Source organism: Clytia hemisphaerica, unplaced genomic scaffold, assembly GCF_902728285.1.
Source record: "Clytia hemisphaerica strain Z4C2 unplaced genomic scaffold, Clytia hemisphaerica genome assembly, whole genome shotgun sequence".
NCBI classification, from domain to species: Eukaryota; Metazoa; Cnidaria; class Hydrozoa; order Leptothecata; family Clytiidae; genus Clytia; species Clytia hemisphaerica.
The window spans coordinates 3035976-3063406 of NW_027103551.1; the positions used below are offsets into that span (position 1 = coordinate 3035976).

Sequence of the window (27431 nt, forward strand, 5' to 3'; positions counted from 1 at the left end):
TTGTGCATCTTTGTGCAAAAAATCATAAAGAATCAAAGAGCCAATCTCGAGAAAAACTAGTACCTAAGTAATTGATAATGTGCTTATAAATAAATATCGAATTTGGCCAGTTTTTTTATAAAAACACGCCAAGCAACCAAAATTTCATGTCAAAACACACACATTCATCAAAAGTAAGCCCTCATGAGCTAAAAAAAAACATCTATCTAATAAAAAAATTGAGTAATTTAACTAAGAACATTGATGTATGCTTATTAATAGTAATTCTTATAGATAAACATGCGTTTTTTGAGCCAACAAAATTTTTTTGAAAAAATCAGCTTGAGCCATCTTTTACCTATGATGGTACCCTACTTTCATGCAAAAAATCAGAAAAAGTTAATGATCCAATTTTTCACAAAGTCCAAAAAACCCGTTTTTTAGCCGTTTTTTGGCCCAAATTTGCCCAAAAATTTTTTTTTCGAAAATCGGGCTCCGTCACATTCGAGGGTTTATAGTTACACATCTTTGTGCAAAAAATCAGAAAAAACTAATGAGTCAATCACGAGGAAAGCTAATAACGAACGAACGGACGAACGGACAAAGGTTAATTTATAGGACCTCCACCCCACCGGGGTAGGTCCAAAAAGAGTGTATACAGAAACAGAATAAGAAAAGAATGAAAATGAAAATGAAAACAAAAACGGAGAATAAAACAAAACAAAAAATAATCATTAAAACCTTTTTTCTTTCGAGATTGCAAAAGGGTGATTAAGAATCCCTAAAGCCTACTCTCAAAAACTAACTTAGTAGCTAGTCTTTAACATATAAAATCGGTAGGCAAAATATAAATGCCTTCTTGAGTTTTCAAAATTTTAGTTAGATAATAAATAAAAAAAATTCAATATTATTACCAATAAATTTGGAAGTTGGCTACGACAACTTTTCAGGGAAAAGCCAGCCAAAGATTATCCCCTCTGCTTATAATTATTGCTTATTGTAAAATAAAAACTAGATTAAAAATTTAGACTTTCTGATGATACTAGACCCTCGCATATTCAAGCAATTAATTACAAATTACAAAAGTACAAATACACCTTTTCGATTGTTTATAATTTAATTTACCACCCTAAACTTGATCCAATCCTCTTTTTACACTTTTTTCTATTGTCTTTATGTGCGAGAAAAAGACTGGGGTGGTTTTAGGGTGGCTAAACGGACAAAAAAATGCCAACGCGGCAATTAGCGGCTACGGTAGAAAAGGTGCAAATTCGAATAAGCGAGAGTCAACTGTTATCCATAAAAATGGGAAAAAATAAATGATCGCTTACGATAAGCCATATGCTGCTACTATACCAAACGATTCAAAATGAACACTCGTGATATTTATTCTTAAAAGTTTGCTTACTCTAAAAAGAGGCTCGACATGTTACTTAATGGGAAGTACTTGAATAAGAGTCAACGTGAAATTGTCACAAGATGATTGGTCACAATGTCATTAATTTTGTCACAACAAAGTTAGCGTCAATATTGGGCTGTTCCATTAAAAAACCATACATTTGATATCTTAAAGTAAGGGTGGACGAACTAAAATCAGTCTTTTACCACCTGGAAATTTTAGAATAACTTTTTAATCCCTTGGAAAAATGAAACAAAACCCCCTGGAAATTTTTCTCGGATAACCCTCTGGAAATGTTCGTCCACCCCCTGAAATGGATATAAAATGGAGTGGGACATTATTTGGTCATTAGTGTCATGTCAAGGATTATTTAGGCTGTTTGCTGTCAAGTTTAAGATGTTCTGTTTAATCTCACCCTTCGCATCGTAGTACATGACTTGCATTTTAAGTTTTTTCGAATTCGAATGATCACTCACAGTAAAAAAAAAAAAAAAAACGAGAAAATTCAACTATTTACAAACGTTATTATTTTCTATATAGTTCTGGGGGAAATTAGTTTATGAGAGTCAGGTAACGTTTTGCTGAATAGTAGCCACATCCTAATAGCAAAAACCAGGTGGTCGGAAAGATAAATTTGCTTTATCAAAAGTTCTCAGCTAAAAACGTTACTTTTAAAAAAGCTATAGGAAAAGAAAAAAAAAGGAGTTCAAAAAAAACTAGAAACAAAACTAAAAACACAAGACAAATTTTCAGCCGAAAGAAACTTTAGGCAAAAAAGTTAACCGACGCCAGCAAGCAATTTTAAGACTTCAACAAAGCCTTAACAACAGCATTGACATTGAGATTTCTTAAATCAGTGTACGTTTGACCAGTACCAACAAAAACAATAGGTTGACCAGTCTCATATGTCATGGAAATGGACGCACCCACCTGAATAAATGGTTCACAAAATAAAACATTGCAAAAAAATGCACTTTTCAAAAGTATGACTATCATAATTTGCGATTTGCAATGCAAAATCTTAGTACCTTTCCTTACCCATACTTATGGAACCCCTTATTAAGTGAAGGGGATTTCTTTTTTTCAGATTTTATAGTTGCAATTTTTATTTATCAGATTATATAGTTAAGACGATCTCGTTTGATGGGCTGGGGTTGTAGGAGAGTTTTTCTAAGGAAGTGGTCAGAAAGCATCTACTAGGGGGATGGAGGATTCTAGGGGATGTCAAAATCTTTTCCCAGCCTTAGGGGGGGGGGGTTGGTCTCAAAAAAATTTCATGTCTTTAGGTTCTTTATTAGGAGCGGGGTACCAAAAATATATTGACTGGGGGAGGGGCTTTTTAAAGGATTATAATCTTCTGACTGATTTGTTGTTAACTTTAAATACTTTTTTTAAAGAACCAAAAGTTTTAATCTTCTAGTAGCTTAGCTAAAGTAGCCAGATATTCTGGTTCTGAAGAGTCTGTAATCTAGCGCTCACACTTTGTACTTTATACTGTTTTAAAAGTGTTAGTAAAACAAATGATACACGTTTATCAGAACAAAATATTAAGAACAAGTTAAGAACATTTAAAGCCTTCAAGGACTTGGTGACAACCAATTGAAATCGCACAAAAATACTCACAAAGTGATGAAAATAAGAACGTTTTTAGGGTAAAAATTCAAAAAATTAAGACAAAAAAGGCTTTAAACATTTTATGTTCTTATAAAAAAGTGTAGAAAAACAGGCAGACAGACAGACAGACAGAAAGGATTAGATACAACAGATTGACCAGTAACAGTGAAGACATGTACATATATACATACAATTCAAAATGCCCAACAATATAACTTTGACACAAAAATATTTTTTGAAGAGCTTACAAAAAAAGCGAGTTTTATTGTACAAACAGGTTAATGTTTACTTTTGTCTTGTCAGTCTTGTCATGAATATACGTAGCCTCAGATATAGCATTTATTTGTGTCATATACAAGGACTCGTGTGCAAAAAATGACTTTTTTTCTCTTTCGAAAAGCCGAAATCATTGGTTTTGATGTTTTTTGATTCTTTCATCGTTCACAATTAGTCAAGAATAATTGGTATGGGGGCTAAGCAACAAGGAAATATATTGGAAAATCAATTGCATCAGTCAAATATTTCCTTTTTTTTCATTTGCACTGGTATAAACATAAGTTGTCTAAATAATGCTGAACTTTTTCTTTTCATTACACCAAGTCGTTGATTACACATTTTTTTAATAAGAACATCCAATTTTTTTGAAGCCTACAGATGTTCTTAACTTTTTCATTTTTAAGCCTAAAAATGTTCTTAACATGTTCTTACTTTGACCATTTTGTGGGTATCTTTTACCATTATCCTAAGAAAAATGGTGTTTTTGAGTCCACAAAGCCTTAAAATGTTCCAACTTGTTCTTAACATTTTGGCTATCGAAGCCTTATGTTCTTATATAGTTTGTTCTTACAAAAAAAAACGTGTATACCTACAAATCTATTCTACCAATGAAAAAGGATCAAACTGCTGATTAAGGACTGATAACATAACTGAAAGACCCGCAGGCATCGCTTTAAAGAAAGTCACAATAACCTTGCTCAGCATCAACACAGAATCTAAATACTGCATGATTTTATAACTATCATCCTCTAACACAAAAATGAGATTCTCAGAATTCAAATTCTAACAGGGATAAAAAATAAGAGTTAGAAAATTGCCCATTTCTACATAACAGTGGAGACTCCATAACTCGAAGACGCACAGAGAACACAAATCTCGAGGTATGGAGTAAGATTTATGAGGCATTGTCAACTAAAAGGACCAAAGAACTTGTTCGAGTTAAAGAGACTCCACCGCAGCACTTAAATGGAAAAGGGCCTTGCTGAAAAAGCTCAGCGAAGAAAATCTTACCCAATCCATGTTGTCTAACGTTAACTATATATACTATCAACGTGCAATATTTTTCTTCAAGTATATTTCATTGAGAAACATAAACAAGACGACAAGACGTTATTTGAGAAATCGAAACCATTGTTTTGAAAGAGGTATGCCAAAGGTCAAAACGCTTTATAACGGCAGTTTATTATTGTACAATTATTGTAAGAAAATGTAAGGATAAATTCTTTTTTATCATCATGTCAAGAATTCTAGAATATTCTGCCCTGCTGCCTTTTAACTCATCTGTGATTGTTTTGCAAATAATGTTATCATACGAGTCAGAAATCATTATCTACATTATCTGAACAAACTTTCTGGCACCAATCTAGAGGCGTGTATTGTTCTCAAAAGAGAGTGCTTACTGTATCGACTGTTGGTCTGTTACACATTTTTTTATAAGCAACTCCGATTTTCGTGTCAGGGCTGGGGTTGCTTAGCATTCTAGCTCATTTTCTGAAAAAATTTGCTTTGACCACCCCTGATATTATATTATATTTATGCTTATTTGGTTCATGGCTATCGTTTGCCATTCTTAGATTATTATCTAAAATATCTTTTACTTTATGAAATAGTGAAGAAAGGATTTGGCTAATTTCAGGGCTCGAGCCTAAGCAACCTGGTTGCTTATAAAAAAAGGTGCAACAACAAAAAAGCACTTGCTATCTTAGTATTGTTTGTGTTAGAGTGACGTCAAAGACTATATATTATGACTATGTAAACATTATTCAATTGTCAACTTTTAAGATGGTAAATCACTATTCCATTCTGTCATTCTAAAAACTTCCACATTTTATGACACAATACACTACAAACTGACTAGAGTTATATTTCTTTGAGTATCTGCTTCAGGAATGTAAGTCCTGAGGGTTAGACAAAAGAAGGAAATATCGTCACGAGATTTTATCACTCTAGAGTGTAATAAGTATGTTTTTTAGAGGAGATATCACTTTACATTTGACACTTTTTCCTCTAAGAACAATATCCCTGATATAGTCAACTTCTTTTTAGCGCCCCCATTATCGACCGCTGGGTGGGTGGGGGTAGGTGGTGGCGTTGTCCCCTTTGCCTCCCCTGCCACTACGCTACAGCTCGCAATCCAAAGGCACTGCTTAAAAGTTAATAGGTTCATGTAACGTATATTCCAAAACCGATAGTTTTGGAAATAGTGGATCAAAAAAAAAAAAGAAGAAAGAGAAAATGACTGACCTTATCATCAATGGTGTCAAACTTGGTCAAAACAATACCGTCAATTAAATGTGGATTGTTGACATCAGAATGGTCAGCTAGTGCTTGGTTGAATTTCCGGAGCTGATCAACACCATCATTGCCTACCAGTGCTTCACCGACAAATAAAACCAAGTCTGGTTCATTGATTTTGATCAGCTGTGGATGAAAATATGATAAATTATTATTCACATTATTCAATCAATCAATTTGGAAATTCTGTTTACAGAAGCTACATTCGCGAGTTTATGTATTCTAGATAATCGGGGGAAACGATAGTTGACATGTCTCCAAAATCACCGTCCACCTTGCTCAACTATCGACTTTGTTTTGTATCGATTTCATTTACCGTCGTCGCCCTCGATATCTTCCGATACATAAACTCGGTATTGGCTAAACCCGGGAAGTTTATAAAAAAAGTCTCCATTCACTTGTGGTGAAGCTAACACAATGCAACCTGGTTTTGGAAGACTGTTGATTGACCCATTAATTATTGCAGAAGTGTTTAGTGGTACTCATTGGAAAAGCCTAAATCGAATAGAGAGCTGAGTTGGCTGAGGTCATGGACTGTATATACACAGTGAGAGTTAGATGATAAATGCCATCTCCAGAAATCGAAACCAGACTGCTCACTCGGCTACACAGTGATTAGACTACTGCGCAAAATTGACCTAAAATATCAGTCATTAAACGGGCCTTTGAAAACACAAACGGCGGGCGATATGAGAGGTCCCATGAGCTCCAAGACAAGTTGTGCCAGAAACACTTCTCAGGGGTATCGGAAAATTTGTGAAGGAGAGGAGATCTTATGACAAAATAATTATCTATTCATAACATTAAAAGATAATTACTTCGTAAGAAAATCGCGCTATCCTAAACAAATTTTCCGACATCCCTGAGAACGCTACTGGCTGGCTGATAGTCGACTTGGTCGAGAAGAAAAATAACAGCCTAGACTTCAAACTAAGAATAATATAACCGCTTTTAAAATATTTGAAAGTGATTGAGAAAAGCAAATTCTGCCGAAAGGTTTGTTCACAACCTCGTTCCCTGCGTATTATCAGCTTATTGATGCTTACTGATAGGGCCAGTTAATATTCTCTGGCGTCCATCAGTAACGTAGATATAGCCTGGGAAACACGGGGACGAGGTGCTGTAAGCATCAATTTTGCTAAGCTGTATCAATTCCAGAATACATGTTTTTTTTATAAGCATTGCACTTATAAGCATATATAGGCTAAAGCATATGCTAAACATTACTTTGAGCCTTCATTTTCAGAATTTGTTTGTTTTTGGCTGGATTTTTCGAAATTTCTCTAAAATTTTGCTGTGGATATAAGCATCCCTCAAAGCATTTTTCAGCTTTGTAAATCTCTCGATCTAAGCATTTCCGAGCCAGCTTTTGGATTTGTGTATGCTTATAAAAAACATGTATTGGTCGGAACTTTCCATTGACTATCCCGTATGAACCGCTGGTTTTGAAAATAATTAAAAATAATTACCGAAAATTATTATTAGCCAAAGGTGCATCAATTAGAATTTCAACAAATGATTAAATACATTCCGTTTCAAAATACTTGGGTTTGCAAATGTGATCACGTAAAAAACTGTAATACAGCATGGTATCAAGAGGATGTACTTAGGCAAAAAATGGGTGACCTGGGTTAGGGTTTGGAAGAACAGCACGCACATTCTCAACTTCCCCCAACCCAAGTAACCCCAACCCCTCCCCGGGATGGTATTTATTGAGAGAAATTACCTTAGCAAGTGACCTCATGAGCGGTTCATTATCTTGCATACGTCCTGCTGTATCCACCAATACAACGTCAAAGTTCAAGTCACGTGCTAAAAGGAGAAAGAAAATATGAAATATGTAAAACAATATATCCATCATCCCAAACAAAGTAATTTGATAATACGGCAAAACAGAAACAAATTTGAAGGAAAAACTTTCGCAAGCTCTACAATTCATATCTGGCATAATCTACCGAGGGAATGCCGCGATGCTAAATCGATCGATAGTGTCATTCAAGAGCAGCCTATACTATATGTAGACGTCATTCGCGTTCTTTCTACGCAATTAACGGAATGAAAAATCCCGATTTTTGGTGAGGTGCTTGTTACATTCAAGAGAAGCGAGAAAACATTTTTTCACTTAATTCTTTAATAATTTATTCAATCTTCCTGTTCATTTTTGTTACTGTTCTTGTTTTAAGTTAATAGTGGCCGTTCGTGAAAACAATTCTTGATTTTTCGAAGCCATCCACATTCGTTATTATTAATGCCACATGGAGACTGGGTTCTAGTTCTCCAGATTTGAATAATACCAATACATGTTACATAAATACACGTGTTTTAAGCCTAAAAATCTTCTTATTTTAACAAGTTTGTGAGTAATTTTGTGCAATTTCTAAGAAACTTGGGTATTTTCGAGTCCACAAAGCCTTGAAATGTTTTTAGATTTTTCCTAATATTTTAGCCATCGAAGCCTTAAGTTCCTGTATAGTTTGTTCTTAAAAAAAGTGTACCTCTGTATAATGTTAAGACCATAATGTTTAGATTTTTGTTTCATTACTATGTACTTGTTTTTTATTTATTCTGAGAATAGGGATAACGAATAACGATCGAAAAGTAGACCATACCTAGATTAATTGCTTCCATTGAGACGGCTGCCGCATCTTTGCCGTAACCTTTATCGTAGAGCATTACTTTTTCAGGTTCCTTTTCACCTTTAGGGTGAAGAGCTTTCAATCGGCACTGGTGTGTACGTAATTGTTCCACAGCTCCCGATCGGAATGTATCGCAAGCCGCTATCATGACACGGTGATTGTTCTCCATCAGCCAGAAACAAATCTAATGAATATGAACAATATTTATGGATATATAATTAACAAAAATATTCTTCACTTTTTTCGTTTTTATCAGTTTGAGTTATTTATATATCAATACTTTTCTTTTTCTACAATGACAGATATTACACATCTTAACTTTTTGTTGAGTTGAACTCTCATTTATCAGAAGAGTGCTTGACCAATCGGAATCGGAATCGGAATCGGAAGCATATATATAATATTGTCGAACGAAGTTAATGTGTATTTCACAGGTTTATTGACCTCTACAAAATAAACTATCATAAATAGTGTATCATTTTTAAACTCTCTTTTCAACATTCATGAACTTTCTTGTTTGCCTCGTTTTTATAGAAACTTATTAAAAGTCTGAAGCGATTTGGAATAGCCCGCAGTTTTGACCTGTAAAATTGAGGACGGTAAAATCGCTTGTTTACCGTCGTCCTAGTATTAGTATGAGCAATCAGGATGTAGACAAATCAAAAGCTAACCGTCTCCGTCGCTGAAAAACACAGATAATCGCTACTATACCCTTTTTTATTATAAGAACCATTTTACAAAAACACTTGCCTCAGATTTAGAGCCTCAGAACAATAGCTTTATTGTTTGGAACAATAGAAAATTAAGAACAATCTCAGGCTCAGCCACAATTTTTGCTGGCTCTTATAAAAAACAAGCGTGTAATCGACTTTCCGACGTTAGACGATTAGTAAACCAGAACCAGCCGTCAGTGCTTTGGCATCAAAACAGATTATAGATATCATACACAATATCCATATAATTCACGTTATTATTAAGTGAGAACTTCCACCTAATACGTCACTTTTTCAATTGTTTAAGTGACGTATTGGGTGGACAATTTTAAAAGTTCTTAGAAGACTCTCCAGTGATGCATATCATGAATGGAGGCTCAAAGCCTGTAATGCAGTGCAGTGCATATTACCTTAGCAAGGTTAGTGGATTTTCCCACACCGTTGACACCGCAAAAAACAATGGTGTACGGTTTCCCTTTTCGTTTGGCTTCCATCACGTCACGGAGGATGTCGACACGTTTCTTAGGTGAGAGGATTTGTACCAAGGATTCTTGCATACTGGATCGTACTGCAGATGCCACACCTGAGATTAAACAATATATTTCATCATTACAAAGCTGATAGCCTTTTTGTGGATATTCATTCTAGATATTTGTTGGGATCTGTCATGTCTTTTTGTTTTGTGGTTTTTGTTTACCATGTTTCCATGAATAGTTCAAAGGTTTCATACTTCTATGATAGCAAAACTCCATAATGTTATTATTCATTTAAAAACGTCATCTATCAGCCAAATACGACACCCTGTTGAAGTAAAAAATAAAGTGAAAGTTCTCCTATTATAACGTTTAATACCACAAAGGGATTGGGTCGAATTTACCGAACAGGAGTGACATTAAAACCCATTGCCAATGCAAAATCAATACAAAGACTTCTAACGTATGAATCTTACCAGTAAAAGTACCCAATACTTTTCCTTCTAATTTAGCAGAAACCGAATTGCATAATTTAGAAGCAATATCTGCTGCGACGTTCTTGGCTGAAAATATGAAGAAAAATGGGAAATTACAGTTAGTTTACGTCATAATTCGAATGTCAAGCACATTCGAATTGAACCGCAAAAGAGCTATTATGGCATTGGCTTGTCATCCAAATTGGAAGTGCTGGAGCGTTAGAGACACTAAGACCATTTTAATGGTCAAATATTCCTTCCCTTTTAAAAGTACTGTCTCAAACGTGTAAAAAAGAGGAAAGAAACAACATTAAAAATTTCATATGTGAAAAACCCGAGAATGGTGAAGCCTGATTTATATCCATGGTCAAAAATGGAAAACAAAAATTTTAACTGAAGAAAAGAATTTAAAACAGTATGATTGTAAAAAATTCTTAAAATTTTGCAAATTTAAACCTAATTATAAAAAGGTGTATGGATTCCCCAAGACAATATTCTGGTGAGAGTATTTTATAGAAAAACGCAACAATCTTACAGATCAAATGTTCTTTCATCTTTTCCAAAACAGGAGCAATAGCTTCTGGGGTGATAGCTTTTTGACCGGCAAGTCCTTTGAAGAATGAAAAAACACTCCCACCAGAGCTAGAAAAATAAAATGAATTCTATATTTAGTTCATCGTGGTTGAAGTACTGTTACTCGAAATAAACTCGTAAAGAGTTGAAAATTAAATCTATAATGGTGAAAAGGGCAGCCTAATAAAATTCATAACTACTGTATCGTCGTAAAAGTACAAGATACATTTTATTTAATACATTTAATTTTTTAGATAGAGCGCTGGGGGGGGTAGTCCCAACTGCCGGGAGAATTGACCTCTAAATACCTCAAAAATAGGGTGATTAGTAATTAATGACTAAAACCAGAGAAATTTTAGAGCAAAATATTTTTTGATAGCTGAAAATATTTTCAAAAATAAACGGGGGGGGGGCTAATAAGGTCCGAGGGGGTTTGAAAAGAAATTGGAAAAGTTAACAATCGGGAGAGGGTTTATTAGGCACCTCAGAGTAAATCAGTAAATCAATTGGACTTATAAAGCATACTTGGCAGAGGAGTTATTCTTCTTCTCATCTTCATTTTCATAACCGATGTCTTCCACATCATCACCAACATCGATCGATTTCAAATCTCCTTCCATCTGTCCAACCATAAGTTTCTATAAGGGGAAAAAAAGTTCAAGTTCAGTTCAATGTAGTCGAGCCAGTTGGTCGTAGAACCCGTGAAAATAAACGAAAGACAGTCTGGAGTCCTAGTTCACTGAGCTTTCCATTGTATTCTTTTAAATTCAAAACTTAAAGTGTGAGGAGACTGAATTGTAGTTTACCATGTAGGATTGTTCTCTGAGCTGTTCAAAGTCTTTGTATTCATTTTCTCATAAACAGGAGACTTTTACGTCATTTCCTCCAGGTAGACTCCGCTCATTCATCCCTCGGTGGCAACTCCACCCATTCCTCGGTAGAAATCCACCCATCCCCTGGTAAACTTTATCAACTCTTTGATGGAAACTCAGCCCATTTCTCGATGGCAACTCCACCCATCGCTTTGGTGGCAACTCCACCCATTCTTTTTGTGGCAACTTACCTCTTTTTCAGTGACCAGATCACTGTCACCATTAGTCATAGAAGCACTACTGTTTCCAGCACTGCTGTAATCTAACGTAGCAGCGTCCACATTGCCACCGTTCCACCTGCGATCTGTTTTTCCTTTCTTTTTGTCTGAACGTGGTGAAGCGTTTTTCCTGATAAAATGGAAATGGAGTCACTTAATGATCATATATCATATTGGGTTAAATCGAAGGCACTTTTCAGTAGATAGCTGGGTTGTTTAGAATCTAAATTAATTACTCTTGATTTTTTATTTACTTTTGGGGTATGCTGGCTTTTCAGAAAAACAATCTCTGTTTGAACGACACACAAATGATCGAAAATGTTATAAATGATGCAAGTCTAAAAAAACCCTTAATGACTTATTTAACTTTACGGCTAGCTACGGAGCGCAAAGTGTACTTGCTGGTACTTGATGACTATTTGCTTGATGCTCAGCAATTAAGAGAAGGATCAAGGGTTAGTGGAGCAATCCAGGGAGAAAGAGTGGTATCCTTTCCTACCTTCGGGTAGACAGTTAGAGAAAAGGGAGCCTTCGAACGTCCTAGACGGCGGTCACATACTTACTTTACTATTTAGCTTTACCCTGAAAAATGATTGGTAATCAACATGTTTGATTATTTCACAAATCTGTTGCAGCATAGGTCAGCAAAAGATGTTTAAAAAACTTACGAGTCTGGCTTAGCTGGCTTTTTCTTTCTCAACATTCCTTTCATCAAAAGAGCGCGTTTTTGTTCGATGATTTGGTCTTCTGTCAATTCCATAGTGCCATTGACCACCTCGCCGTTGGTTTGGGGTTGTTCAGTGACTGGGGATGATGGCCTGGCTGGACTTGGTGATTCTTTGGGTGTAGGGGATTTAGGTGCAGTTTTACCTTTCGGAGACTTTGGTGTACCTAAGGTTCAAAAGTAAGATATTGGTTTTCTGAATAATATAAGAATATATGCAAACTTGATTTAGTGCGTGGTATTAAACGATCTGAATAAGAAAATACAGAATGAGAAAATAGTTTTCAGAGCATTTAGGAGTACTTGACTAAATTGTATAGAATGCTCATATTTGTCCTTTATATGTCAAATACACCAAATTTTTAGGTCAATCTTAGCTATCCAACATGAAGCTTCAAGAGATTGACAAACTTAGACAAAACTTGCCCTTATTGATACACTTTCTGGGTTTGTGAAAAAAATTGTTTAGAATAAACGAATGTTGCAATAACAAAATCCAACAATTGTTGAGTTTTATAAAAATGGGGATACAAAAGAATACAAAATATGGAGGTTGGGTAATAGACAAAAAGAGGTACGGGAATGTGCCGATGGAAAGGGTACCTTTTTCATCTCTGCCAGGTCCTAGATAGGGTCGCAAATAAACCCAAGTTTGAAAAGTCAGCCAATACGAGGGCGACTTTTTTGTCAATAATTTTGAGAAAAAGTTCAGAATTTAGTCTCGTTCAGAGTCACTTTCTTGCAAATTTTAAAAGAATAAAAAAAAAGGTGATTTCCACGTAGGGTTTTACAAAACCTCAGTGGCAACCCTAGTCGATCAGTAAGGATGGTAATATCCCCAATGTTAAAACCAACTCACCCGCACCATCGTCTTTTGATTTCGATTTTTTGTCATCTTTTTTAGAAGTGTTTGATAATTCCAACGTTCCACGTTGCATCCTAATTTTGTTAGCTTTATTTGACGTTTCAAACGTCTTCATTTCTCTTTTTTGTACCCTGCTACTGTGCTCGTTTTCCATTAGAATGTTGGTGAATGTTTCATTGAAGTCAAATTCACCGTAGAAATCATTGAGTATCAATCTGTTTTTGTATCGGTCTCGGAATTGTAATTGAATATCACTTAGGAATTTGTCGATATAGGAGAGTTGGAGTATGTTTTGGTACCCAACCTAAATAAATAAAAGAATAGATTAGAAGAAATAACTACTGAACTTTCATGCTGTCTAGTATGGATACAGCATCGTGTAGAAATTTTTCTGTGAAGGCTGTGAAAGCAAGAATAAACAACAAAGTTCACAGCTCTGTGTATCGATTTTGAGAGGTACAGTGAAATCTTTTAGAGCTGAAAATGTCCATTATTTCGGCCAAAATCGCTAAGGGGACGACCATTCATATATTCATTTTAGAGTTCAGTGGGTTGACAAACAAAAATTTGGGTAAAACGAAAATATAATCAAAATTAAAGTTTTAAGCCCCACCTATTTAAAGAAGCTTGTAAGAGTTACTGTAGGAAGTTGATAAAATGAGACGATGTAGAAGGAAAGACTTCTTACCACAAAGACCAATTCAAACTCATTATCAAGTTTATATTTGATGGCCAATTGATTGTGATTGAAGGAACCACTGCCACTTCGTTCCTAAAAACAAAAAAAATTCAAGAAAATTGATAATCAATACAGGTCAATACAAACACTGTTCACTACAAAGTTTTCAATCATCATCAGACCAGGTAAGGCTAGACCAGGTTTTCAATATTTTAACACCGACGAGGTGTGCTGCTGAAGCTCGAAAAATGGTCCCTACGGGGGCTCGTTTTTTAAAAAATGACCCTGAATGGGACTGAAATTTCAAAATGTTCTCAAAATTTTTATAATTTTTTCCAAATTCCCCCAAAAGGTGCCCTACGTATTTCAGGTCATTGAATATGGGAAAAAATGAAATTAAAGAGAGGAACATGGCCAAGTGAAACAGCAATAAAAATTGACATTATAGTCGATTTTTCCAGACTTGTAATCAATAATTCTCTTTTTGGTAATTAAGTTTCATCACCAAATCAAGATTTAAAGATGAAGATAATCCAACTTGATTGCATACGATTGATGAAGATTTCTATTTTTTGTGACAAACTGGGAAGAAGTGCTCTATTTATTGAGCTATTAATCATAATGGTTATCCATTATTGCATTATTACAGGAAAAAGAGAGAATCAATTTCAAAGAATTGATGAAAATTAACGAAAAGTGAGAAAAGAAAGAGGAACACAAAGCAAAAACAAGCTTTAAAAATAGAGGAAATTATAATTCTAAATTGACTTGTTTGAAATATAGATAGAAAAGAAATAACAATTTTTCTCAAAAGACAGTTGTAAACTCTTCAGAAGCGAGACTGGACCTGAAGTTGACATGTATGCTTGCGAGTTGACTCTAAGCTCAATTCCACCTGCTGCCAAAATCATATTCAGCATATTATTTTGTATTTCAGCTCTAGTGGCAGCCCTGGCAAACACATTTTGTCTTAATGTACTCTGTAGAAAATTGCAACAATCAACACCAAACACCATTTTGAAATCCTTAGTTCTCAGTGATTGTCTTATCGGATTTATTGTTCTACCTTTGTTGATCTGGAGAATTAATATACCTTTAGACCAAGAAGATTCTAGAATGACTTCATGGGTCAATTTCATAAATGGTTTCATGAACATTTGGGTATTGAGTTGTTCAACATTTTCGATAATGCTCATTGCATTTGATAGATACATAAATATAACAAAACCCCAAAACTATCTTGCAATTCTTTCAAAAAAAAGAGTGACTTCGATTATGACTTTATTTTGGTTACTGGACTTGCCACTCTGTGTTGCCGCAGAAATAGATATAACAGTTTATTATATAGCAACTCCAATATACCTCATTGGAACAACTATGCTTATTTGTGTATTTTACTATTACATTTGGAAGACTGCACATGACAGTCAAAGACGTGTTGAAAGTTTCTCCAGCAGGGAAATGAAGAGTCAAAGACGCCAATCTAATTTGGCAAAGAAAGCATTGACACTGATCCTTGTGTATCTTGTTATTGTTATGTTATCTATGGCTTATAGTGTTTTCACTTTCTTGACAATGAGGAAAATTATTTTGGTTCCTATAGAATCAGAGATCTATACATTTTGGGTGACAATGTTTTTTGTGACCTCCAACTCTTGTTTGAATCCACTGATATACATTTGGCAAGACCGAGAATTTAAAGTGGCTTGTAAAAGACTTTTTACTCAAATGAGATGTAAAAGAACAACACAAGACCATACATTGAATCAGAAAAGATCGAACAACTTGAATGTAAAAAATGAAGTGCAGGTTTAATTTCACTCAAAATTCACTAAAACGATCCTTGCATAAAACTGAAGAATTTATGCTTGCTGGAAGACACTGTCTAATCTCCAAGTAGATTCTAATTTTTAAAAGCTTGGTGATCTGGCTAAATTTCTCACTCAGATTTAGCCCTATTCATTCTAGGCTTTTAGGGGGAGTTCAGAACTACAGGAGGCTTTTTTGTATTTTCCCTTAACTTTTTGATCTAGTTCGTCTTTTTGAATGAAATTTGGCACAGAAGATTCTTGTCATATAAGTTAGGTTTTTACAAAGAATTTTTTGATGATGTAAAACTTAAAAGATCAACAATTTCCTGAACAATAAAGCCATTGCAAACTAACAAAGCATTTATGAAACAAAAATAAAATCATTCCATAAATTCATGGTTTTTAAAAACAATATTTGACAACTTACTGTCAGAGATGTCACCTTGCTAAACACCTGTTTTAGGCTGGACTTTGTCACTTGACAGACCCTTCCTCAAAACCTCAACCAAATAAATTTATTATTGCCATTTTTGTCTTAAAAATTTCTCACTTTCAAATCTTTTGATTTGAATTAAATAGGTAAAATAATGAAAAGAAAAAAAAAGAAAAAAATTTATTGCCATTTATTTTCTGAGAGATACAAATAGTATATTAAATAATATTAGCCCAGAGGAACTTAGCCATGAAGAGAGCAAGGGAATCATAATCATACTATAAATTGGTGAAATGAGTCTTCATAAAAAAGTGCTCAATGTTACTAGAGCTGTTTAAAGTTAAGAAACACGAGCCTATGCGGTTAAAATTTCCTCAATAAGATCCATACATAACGAAAGTGTTAATCCAAAAAAAACATGTTAAATCTACACTTTCTGATGCAAAGTGACCTGAATTAAAACCATTACTGTACAAGTTTTTGCAACATGTTTAAGAACTAGAATGATATCAAAGTTGATTTTCTTCAATCACCAGATAAAAATCTTTTGAAAACCCAAACATAAGAATGTATACTGTGAAACTGAAAGTGCTCCCTTCCCATAAAGAATACATAATGCAGATTAAAGGTGAATTCCAAAATGAAATTGAATACAATTTCATTCATTTGATTTGACATTTAAAAAGTAAGTAACTTTGGACTGGTGGCATACTGTAGATATAATTTATTTGTATCAAGGTTACTGAAAATTATCTGAAAAACTTTAACAATGTTTATACGTGTTTCTGCAAAAAGTTTTCAGTTAGCTTGAATAAAATTTCTTCATGGTTACTAGCTAAAGATATAAATTTGATACCTTAAAGGAAGAAATTTTGGCGGGAATTTAATTTGGCAGATGGCCGAAAAAGTTTTTTAGATTGAATTTAATTTGGCGGATGGACGAAAAAACTAAATTTGGCGGGAATTTAATTTGGCAAAGGAAAAATTTATCCTTAAAATGGCGTAGAAACAGCAAAAAAAGGCAAAAACACCTTAAAAAAGATCATATTTTCAAAAAGTTCATATTTTCAAAAAGTTTAATTTGGCAGGAATTGAATTTGGCGGATGGCGGAAAAAAGAAATTTTGGCGGGAACTTAATTTGGTGGATTCTGGCCAAATCCGCCAAATTTTCTTTCCACCAAAATTTCTTCCTTTAAGGTAGTTGCTCTCAAAATTGGCAGTTGAATCAGATAATTTTAATAAAGGTTAGGTATTAATTTTCAGGGATTAAATTTGCCGGATTTCACAGCCTCTGTTCTTATTTACAAAAGACCATAAAATAAAATCCTAAGAAAATCTGAAAAGGGTCCTTAAGCGAAAATTGGTCACCATGAAAATATTAAAACATCATCTAATCCGCCACTGTACACAATTTTTTTCTATCGCTGTAATCCACTTCCACTTCCCTGGCAACTAAGAAAGCGGAGATTCTTCAACGAAATGACTGTTATTTCAGACGTACCGTGTCCCGTTGTAACCACCGTCAACATGGTTAAAAACTTTTCACTTCACAGGTGGGTACAACATTGTGTTTGTATTCTATTGGACGTCTGGTTCTAAAAAGTCAAAAAGTTTGTTCAGTTTTATTTTGATTTGAGCAAAGTACGCTCCTACGTTCGTTTAACATCAACACGGTACAGTGTGCAGTAGTGGTATTAGTAGAGAGAGTGTTCGAGTCTGTTCATAATATGTGACAAAACAATTCAAATTGAAATTACTCCAATAGCGTGTGTAATAATAAGCTTTTCTTAGAAGCTTGAAATGTTTTGTCCCAGTCTGGAATCCAGGTAACTAGGGCTGAAAATCTCTGGCGTACATACACATCGAAGTACTGTTCGAGTACTTGCGTATTGGCGTAAAAAATTATTCACAAAATAGCATCAAATACTCCATAATCCATCGTTTTGTCAGACTGTGTGACACTGTCATTGTACATTGAAGATGTCATCCATCTGTCCATTATATTCTGACAATCGTATAAGGTTTGATCCAATATCAGTAGTTTGATAGTTATTCATTCAGTAGCAAACAATGTCCCTCAACTAAATCCAGTTCTAGTCTTGAGCAACTACTTTAAAAAGTTATTAACCACCAAGCAAAAATCTTGTGTGCTGTTTGTTGTTTGTGAAACCCCTGGGTCGAGGGTGTGTGAAACCTTTAAAGCTGTATGGCTGGCAGTGCAAACGGGACTTTCGATTTCTCGCTTGCACAAATGCTCTGTGTAAAATGCACGAAAGTTAAAAAAATATCACGAAAAAAAATCTGAAGAAACAACATGAATATTTTTCTGGCGAGCAAGTCCGCTACGTGAAGCAACAAAAGCCCCTGCGGGGCAATTACTAACTTATTTATTTAAATATTTTTGAGCGCAAATTCAAATATATGGTTGAATAAAAAACAAATGATAGCAGTTCTGTTTTTTCCTCAAACCACCGGGAAAAGTTTTTTTGCCGACTTGGCTATTTTACAACTCTCATAAAAGAACTCCCATAGGAATTCCGAAACATAACCCAATTGGTTAATTTTGGAACGGCTTCATGAAAGTCATAAAATGGCAGATAATCTCAAAAGTTTCTGTGGAAATGTGTGTAATTTATCGATGTTTGTTGTTGATTCTGTAAAGATAAAAGATAACAGGTATAGCTTTTTCTAATCCTGGAATATCGAGGTTCCAGCTACACTGGGTTTCCCTGTTTCCTTATTTATCACAAACAACGCTCTAGGCGCTAAGAGGCTGCACCACGCACATATGACTCCCAATTCATGATATTCATGATATAATGTTTTCTATCAAGAAAGAAAAATAACCAAACTTGCTTTTTACAATACTTGAGTGTGATAAATTGCGTGGGTGCGTGCCTTCGTGGGTCGGAAAAAAATTCGTGGGTCCATGAAAAAAATTCGTGGGTTCTGAAAAAAAATTCGTGGGTCCACAAAAAAAATTCGTGGGTCCATGAAAAAAATTCGTGGGTCCATGAAAAAAATTCAAAGCTATAAAAACAAAAGGGAACTCTTAAACAAAAGATCAGAAATTATTGCGAAGTGCCGCCATATTAACAAATATGTATTGGCAAATTATAAATCAAAAGATTAACTTTTTATTTCCCAATAGAATTTCTTTTTCAAATTTTACGACACGTATTGATTCCCTTGTTAATTACTCTAATTATTATACGATGTATGAATAGGAAGAGAATTTTGTTCAACATTTAGTTTACAACTGACGATTGGAAACATGAAACTTAAAGTATTGTGAGTGTGATAAATTGCGTGGGTTGCGTGCCTTCGTGGGTCGGAAAAAAATTCGTGGGTCCATGAAAAAAATTCGTGGGTTCATGAAAAAAATTCGTGGGTCTCGTAAAAAAATTCGTGGGTCCAGAAAAAAAATTCGTGGGTCGCGTAAAAAAATTCGTGGGTCCATGAAAAAAATTCGTGGGTCCATGAAAAAAATTCGTGGGTCCAGAAAAAAAATTCGTGGGTCCTGAAAAAAATTCGTGGGTCCATGAAAAAAATTCGTGGGTTTTGGTAAATAAAAATTTTATGTATTGCATTTAAGCATTTTTTTCGCATAAAATTTCAACATCAAGATCAAGAACAGAAAAGAATTTGAAGAAAAGAAGAAAGACGGATAAAATGATTTCAGGTAAGTAAATTTTTTTTCGTTCACTTCTTTGACTTTAAGAAAATTCTTATTCATAAAATAATGTTGTGCACTTTGTATTTTAAACTGTATATATAAAGAAACTATCGAAGTAAAGGAAATATTTTTAGATAAACACGAGGTTGAAGGAATTTACTTTAGTTAAAGATTAACAAAAGAAGAAATTTTACGCAAATGAATTACACGATAAGACACGAGCCATAAGGTGTCAAAATATTAATATTTTTATAAAAATAATACAATTTACGCTTTAAATTTAATACAATAGAACAGAAACTTGGGCTCTATTCAAAAGATTTATTACGAAATCCTAGCTATGAAGAGAGAAATATATAATAGCAAATAATAGCAATTTTAACTATTTCATGCAATTGAAAAAAAAAAGATTTCTTCCCATTCCTTTCACCAATTTAGGGCTCAAATTACGGGTTTATTTTTTACAATTTTTTTTCATGGACCATTACTACTACTTGTAAAAACCGGGCTCTTTCTCTAGAAAAATTACGTCATGAATATCAAAAAAATTTCATTTCAATCACCGTGATGGCCAGTATGGCGGTCGCATTGAATTTGAAAGGAAACAAGGTTCATTTCATCATTTTCGGTTCACGCAGGTTCACGGTAAAAAAGGTTTACTAAAGATTTCCTCGCGTGCAAAATGTTGATTTGATTTGGATATCTTCATTGAAAGCATGCTAATTAGATTTTTAATGATGACTACATCGTTAAAGTTTTCTTTTCAAACATAACACTTCACATTAAAAACAAACAACAATTACTCTAAATTTGAGTCTAAGGAAAATAAATAAAAAAGAAAGAACAAGAAGAAAAACAAAACAATTAATAAAACGAGATATCAACATTGATTATCATTGGATATAACTGATAACACAACCAACTTATGCTTGTTTTAAAGACTGAAGACCACACTTAAGCTTTCACACTACAGGTTAGCCCTGGACAATTGAGGTATAACTTTACTTTTTATATACTTCTACCACCCTTTCCGTTATCAAAAAGGGTCCTGTGGCTGGTCACCCAGGCCTTTTGCTAAATCCTGAGGGGCAGCTGCACATGACAGTGAATGGTTTCCCATGTGCAGCTGATCAGGTATCATTTATCCTGAATTATCTGTTTTTGTCTTCCAACTAATCGTTCAACTAGTACCCCGTTGGCAACGAACTACAACTTCTGCTGAAGTTACTAAGTTAAGTACCTACCCAGTCTCTGGTTTGGTGCTGCATAGGGTCCTCCAGGCTTCAGGTACCCCCAATAAAATTAGGTACCCCCAACGATTTAGGTACCCCCAAAGTTGTTTGGATTCTTAGGTAGCCCCCAGGATTTGGTAACCCATTAAATTATGTTTTTTAGGTACCCCCTTTTATTACGTAGCCGATTAGAAGAATTTCTTTTTTTGCATTCTATTCTCTGTAATGATAATTTTGTGTCAGTTGTTGAAAGTATTCAAAGAACACACAAGAGTAAGACATGTCTTTTCCCACAAATCCACATGAAGAAACAAATCTCCAAAATAGGTGAAAATTATTAATATGAAAACAAATTAAAAAATATACTAAATTACATACAATCAAATAACGTATATGGAACTGCATCCAAAAGATTTTCGCAAGTTATAAAAAAACATAACAACTTCAAGCTACCATGTTTGTTATGATAGAATCGCTTGGTCAGCAAAAATGCAATATCGTTATTTATTTATTTATTCAAATTGAACCACTCCACGTCCGTGGGCAAACTACAAATTTCTATTTATAAAAAAAAAACAAAAACAAAAAAATCGTTGAATTTTAATCTCCTTCACTGGAGAAAGGACACAAGAAAGAAAAAGTAGTAAAAACGAAGGGTTTGGTTGAAAATTGAGAAATTGAGTAAAGGTACCCCCACTTAAAGTGGGGGGGGGGGGGTGACACCATGTGCTGTTTGCTTGCAGCCATGCCGAATCGAAAAAACTCTCAATATACTACAGAGAATGTGGTATCAGTTGAGCTCATCAACAGTTGGAAGCAGGTACTTGCTAAACTAGCGGAAGAGGACAACAATAAAACCATTAGAAACTGCATCAGACTTTAAGATCCAGAAAAGCCAACAAAAGACAACATAAAATCATTGAAATCATGCCGAAAGGATCCCATTATGAAAACATTGAATTTCCTGTCGAAAACCATCAATATTATGAACAAGATGATTATAATAAGATGACAATATTAAGACGAAGCAATTGAAAAATTATGTGTGGTTATACAGAGCTATTTTCCAGATATATGCCAAATATGCAACCAGTCATACAGAATTAAAATACATGACAGCTCACTCCTAAAATGCAGCTCTTGCGGACAAGGAGTCCACCAACCGTGCTATCTAAAATTGTTAAAGAGCATGAACTTGATTGATCAAGATGAAGTAATGAGAGATATGATGTATTAAATACCTGGTATGATTTATCTTTGTCAACAGTGTCAGGAAAATACAATCCACTTTCCACACAAAAAAAACCAAAGCTTCAAATACCAGCGTCAATAATGTCAAAAGCAACTCCAAAACACCTTCACAAACAATCACAACACCTGACACCACAAATGTCATGATCTCTCCTAAACAAACACCTGCACCCTCACCTACCAAAAGTATTGCTGACCTCTCTTCAGCCACTTCATTACCCTCTCAACGGCAACGGCGAAGGTCCCTCCCTGCAATTTCAAAGGACTGCTCAATGTCACGAATACCACTTACACCAACTATTATTCTCAACAATGATCCAAAATCAAGCAGAAACCTTGACGATGCTGATCTAGGAAGAACAGATTTCATAAAAAAAAGATTTCTTAGAGAACTTGAGAACTATACAAAGCTCACATCAGAATCTGCAGGGGCCCCTCAAGCATCTGACAAATCTAAAGATCCAAGCCAGACACTGAAAACACCCTAAACCTACCGATTTTATGTTAAAGGTAAATGCATGCACAGTATTTGAGGTAAAAACTGCCAATACAACCACCCAAAAGCTTGCACCAAACTCATGAAGTACGGAAACAAGGGCCCAAGGGGATGTAATGCTGGAACTAATTGCTCCGAATTCCACCCAAGAATGTGCTCCTCTTCAATCAAAAGCGGTACATGCTTCAACACCCATTGCACTTTTGCTCATGTCAAAGGAATGCAAAAAAGACCAGAACCTCAAACAAAGAATCAAGGTGAAACAAATGATTCCTTGGATTTTCTCAAAGTCCTGGACAACTTTCGTCTACAAATGATCTTGTTCATCAACGAAAGTCTCAAACCACCACGACACACCCTTCTCTCCAAAACGTTCCACCAAACACAAGAAATATCCAGGCTACACAACAAACATCTACTACAGGAAAACCTTCCCCCAATACACCAACCAGCAGCTCACCTGCACTGACGACTTTTGCTTTCTTGAACATACAGGATCTATGTCCTCAAACTACACAATCTTGTGTTCCTCATATCAGAGATATTGTGACAATTGAAAATCACCTTTTTATCGGATTAACAGAAACTTGGCTATCATCTAACCACAAAGCTGGAGAACTGGAAATTGAAAGCTACACTCTACATAGAAAGGACCGTGATCGTGCAAAAGCCAAACAAGGTCGATACAGTGGTGTTGTTGCCTTCTACCTGAGGGATGACATCTTTCCTTTGTTCAAGCCCCTACTTGAATTTTCAAATGGTGTTAATGAAGGACTTTTCTTTACTCAAAAGATCTCAACATTATAATTGGCATCTTGTACGGACAGCCAACAAACCCAAACCACAAATCAGACGCACCAGAATTCACAGAGCTGATAACATCAATAGTATCAAAGATTGAAACAATCAATGGTTGCTGTCCTGCCCTTTACATTTGCAGTGATTTTAATATTCCACATACACTATCAAATCAACAGTATATACCTGACAGTGAGCTGTAATAGATCACTCTTAAAAATTTTGGACGATTTCTCACTCCAGTTCAACCTCTCTCAAATTGTAAATAAACCCACGCACACTAACGGAAATATTTTAGATTTTCTTTTGACAAATAATACAGACATGATTTTTAACTACCAAACAACACCTACTATATATTCAGATCACTTCAACATTGAGGTTGTTACACACTTATCCTTTAACAAGACGACATTAACTACTGATTCAGAAAAAAAATTTAACAATGATTTTGACAAATTCAACTTTTACAGTGAAAAAATAGATTGGGAAAAAATTAATAAAACTTTGGATAATATTGATTGGGACAATATTTTAAAAACTTCTGACTCTTAACCCTGATGAGCAATATAATGTATTCATCAAGAAATGCATTGGCGTTATCACCACAAACAGCATTCCACTTCGAAAGCCATTAAAGAAAAAGATTGTTCCACGCGATCGTCGTATTCTTATGCGAAAAAGAAAGAAACTGAAGAAAAGAAAGCCCAACAAGGACACAAAGTCAAAACTGATCGATATTGAGCTAAAATTGCAAACCAGTTATACAAACGAAAGGCAAAATCAAGAGCTAGATGCAATCTCAAAAATCAAAGTGAACCCCAAGTTCTTCTTCTCTTATGCAAAAAGATTTTCTCAAACCAAACCTAAAGTTTGACCGTTATTGGATCCTACTACAAATAAGCTAACAGACAACAATCTTCAGATGGCCAATATACTTCAAGACCAATATACATCTGTATTTACACCACCAAAACCCCAATATAACAACCCCAATCTCAGCCCTTCACAAGCGACCTAGAAACTTGATTATGTTGACTTCACAGAGGAAGATTTCATTAGAGAAATACAAACCCTCTCTCCTAACTCAGCTACTGGTCCAGATGGCTTTCCAGCTATATTTCTCCTTGAAAGCAAGTCACAGCTTGCAAAACCACTCAAGCTGATATGGCAGAATATCCTCGATAAAGGATTCACCCCAAAGATACTTAAAACAAGTTACATCACCCCAATATTTAGAAAAGGAACTCAAGGATTACCAGAAAACTACCGCCCTGTTGCTCTTACATCACATGTAACCAAAGTTATTGAAAAGATTGTAAGAAAAACCGTCCAAGACCACTGAGACCACATGCAAAACCACGAATATTAATTATATTACTAGTCATTTTATTAACACAAATTGAAAAATTTTGTCTTACAGTAATAAAAAACCCCTTTAATCAAAACCAGCCGTGGTGTCCTTGAAAAAGCAATAAAATTTGTGTTAATTTCAAGGCCGTTAGTTGTGAAGCGAATATACATGAGCAAAGCAGTTTTGCTATCGTGTGCATGTATGTATGTCTTTAAATTCTATATACCCAGGGGAGCGCAAGACAAAAACGAAAATTTAATTCCCATCTGCTAAATGTGGATTAGTATTCAGATCCCAGATGTTTCTGTCCAGGTAAGAGGCATTAGAATATCGTTTTGGTAGATTGCATAATTAGGATGGCTTCGTTGAGAAAAAGAATCACTCTACAGCGCCGGTAATCAGGTGTCAGGGCAGACAAAAAGAGATTCTGTTGTTCTTGTGCATTTTTGGCTTCTTTCCTCCCGCCCCATATCAGAAAGCTGATTGGTTCGGAAAACCAGCACGCGGCCAAGGCGTTCAAAAAACACATATGGTGCTCACTCTTAATGGTGCTCCCTTTTAAAGAAGTCGCTGCATTGACTCGCGCAGTGAAAACACAGAAACTTTCGAACCTTTGAATTTATCCAATTTCAAATTATTCAGTGGAAAAGAGATTTGATTGTTTGCCGTTGTTCTTGAAATCTTGACTTGGCTGCTCGAAAATAAATATGTGGGCTCTGGTTGCTTGCTGTTATAAATATACAATACGGCATTTGATGGCCGAGGAAGTAAACTATATTGAGGAAACTTTATAACTTTCATATGATTGTATGAAAAAAGATTTTATAAATATTGTTGGAAATGAAAATGACTTGCAAAATGTCAAAATCTGTGTCTGCCCATATAGATCTCACAACTTTGGGAAAAACAAAATTTAGAGGTTTTACTTGATTCTGGAGGCAAACCCTGGTTGAAGGAATTGTAGGAATCTTCTTAAATTTCAGTTCTTTTCTCTGCTTTTACTTTATATTGATCTTTTGGATTTTATCCCATTGATAGTTTTATTATCATTTTAGAACTTAAAATTTTAAATTTTTGCGTGAATAATGATATAACTTGATACAATATTTCTAACTGGGTATGGTTATTGTACAGTACCTCTGAATATTGAATTTGCATGATGTCGACTTTTATCTATGAAAGATTAAATTCCTCAGTATTTCACATCCCTGCCCCCTGTCTCAATAGACTGACTGGTGTTTTAAAAATGGGGTAGTGCTCGACCCAGAGGATTCTTTTGTTTTGATTGGGTTTTGGTTGTATACACGGGACTCAAAGGGGCACTCACATATCGATTCTTCCCACGACTAACGTCAAATTGACGGGTTAGAGTCTGTGACGCTAAGAAATTTCACCAGAAATATCGATTTTTGAGATGTTTATTCCGTGATAAATGTTACTTTCCATATTTCTTTTCCTCATTTTATATACCTAAATGTTTGTTTGCTTCCCTATTTCATAACATAGAACAATTTTAACCAAAACAAACGACCCGATGTTTATGTCTCGTGGTTTAGACAATCCGCGCGACCCTTAATAAATTTTGTTGATTATGATTATGGAGAAAATTAATTCCGGCAACTTTCCGAAAAGAAGTTAGGAAATTATCTCCATTATTATTAAAATGTAAATTGAGCAAGCCGTAGCAAAATTAAAAATGGCTGAAGAAACAACGATGAAAGTGAAGGAGAGAGTTTCATCGATTTTTGATCATTTTTAAACTTTGACGTTAAGAGGTGGGGGTTGGGGGTTTTCAAATTAGCGTCAATTTGACGTTAGTCGTGTGAAGAATCAATATGTGAGTGACCCCTAAGACCCCAATCACGTCAGAAAAAAGACCTTATCGGGCTCATTACGGTAACCACTGGGACCTCGGGTGGATTCAATACCAGTCTGGAAAGGAGGGAAATGTTATGACGGAGCTGGCGCCAACTTAACTGGGAAAAGTTGAAGATAGCAGATCTCAAACCTCAAATCTACGCCGGAGATATCCGACGCACAAGCCACAATTTCCAGTCTGGATTCAATACCATGAGATCGGGTAACTTGCATCAGTAGTAGTGGACGGCTCATGCATAGCCCTCAAATCAGTATAGACCTAACTCTTCATACAAAAATTACCGGAAACGCATATTTGGACTTTGTACCCTATGCTGCACTCAAGCACTTAAGCCAAAGTCCCGCAAAGGCCGGACAAAAATCAGTTTTTTGAAGTTTGCAAAAAAACGCCACATAGAAGATCTTTCAAATTCAGTATGTGAATAGAGCAGTAAAAAATACAACTTTTCTATTTTTCCTTTTTCTTGCAAAAGTTCTAGGAATGAAAATAAAGGGATAATGATAATTGAATACTATCTATTGATGATCCGCGGCACTATCGTAAAGCTAGAATCGCTTCGCGTACTCTTCGCTTGAGAAAATGATTGACAGATTGAAGTTTTCCACCCTTTCAGGAGCTCGGGGAGCGTTCTTGGCTCAATCCTCGGACCGCGCTAAAAATGGTAAACTGAGCTGTGATAGATCATTTCGATGGAAGTTGTTGGAATGT

General features: G+C 35.1%; 3 protein-coding genes across 3 annotated transcripts in view; 2 read left to right on the forward strand and 1 right to left on the reverse strand.

Moving 5' to 3' along the window:
* Positions 1-716: 716 nt before the first annotated feature.
* On the reverse strand, positions 717-14808 carry LOC136800115 (signal recognition particle receptor subunit alpha homolog). The gene is made up of 13 exons (XM_067056725.1): positions 14671-14808; positions 13802-13885; positions 13108-13417; positions 12193-12415; positions 11498-11654; positions 10960-11072; positions 10397-10503; positions 9862-9948; positions 9323-9495; positions 8173-8383; positions 7290-7375; positions 5513-5689; positions 717-2308 (listed from the first exon to the last, which is right to left on the reverse strand). Exons 1-13 carry the CDS (start codon positions 14806-14808, stop codon positions 2180-2182), a joined length of 1995 nt encoding a protein of 664 aa, XP_066912826.1. The 3' UTR covers positions 717-2179.
* A 100-nt stretch (positions 14809-14908) lies between these two features.
* LOC136800116 (histamine H2 receptor-like) lies at positions 14909-15607 on the forward strand. Its single transcript, XM_067056726.1, has one exon. It carries the CDS (start codon positions 14909-14911, stop codon positions 15605-15607), a length of 699 nt encoding a protein of 232 aa, XP_066912827.1.
* Positions 15608-20513: 4906 nt separating this feature from the next.
* The window catches only part of LOC136800311 (ras-related protein Rab-6B-like), a 197105-nt gene continuing 190187 nt past the window's right edge, over positions 20514-27431 (forward strand). The window contains exon 1 of the mRNA XM_067056941.1: positions 20514-20532. The gene's annotated coding sequence lies outside the window, so the exon portion shown is untranslated. The remainder of the gene's footprint in view (positions 20533-27431) is intronic.

Bases quoted from the DNA above. Each gene is read 5' to 3' on its own strand.
- LOC136800115 (XM_067056725.1), bottom strand. From the start codon at position 14,808: ATGGTGTTTGGTGTTGATTGTTGCAATTTTCTACAGAGTACATTAAGA. The intron at 9,949-10,396 runs GTAAGATTGTTG...TCATATTTTCAG, and splicing joins GATGAAAGAACATTTGATCT to CCAAGAACGTCGCAGCAGAT. The intron at 8,384-9,322 runs GTAATATGCACT...CATATTCATTAG, and splicing joins AATCCACTAACCTTGCTAAG to ATTTGTTTCTGGCTGATGGA.
- LOC136800116 (XM_067056726.1), top strand. From the start codon at position 14,909: ATGACTTCATGGGTCAATTTCATAAATGGTTTCATGAACATTTGGGTA.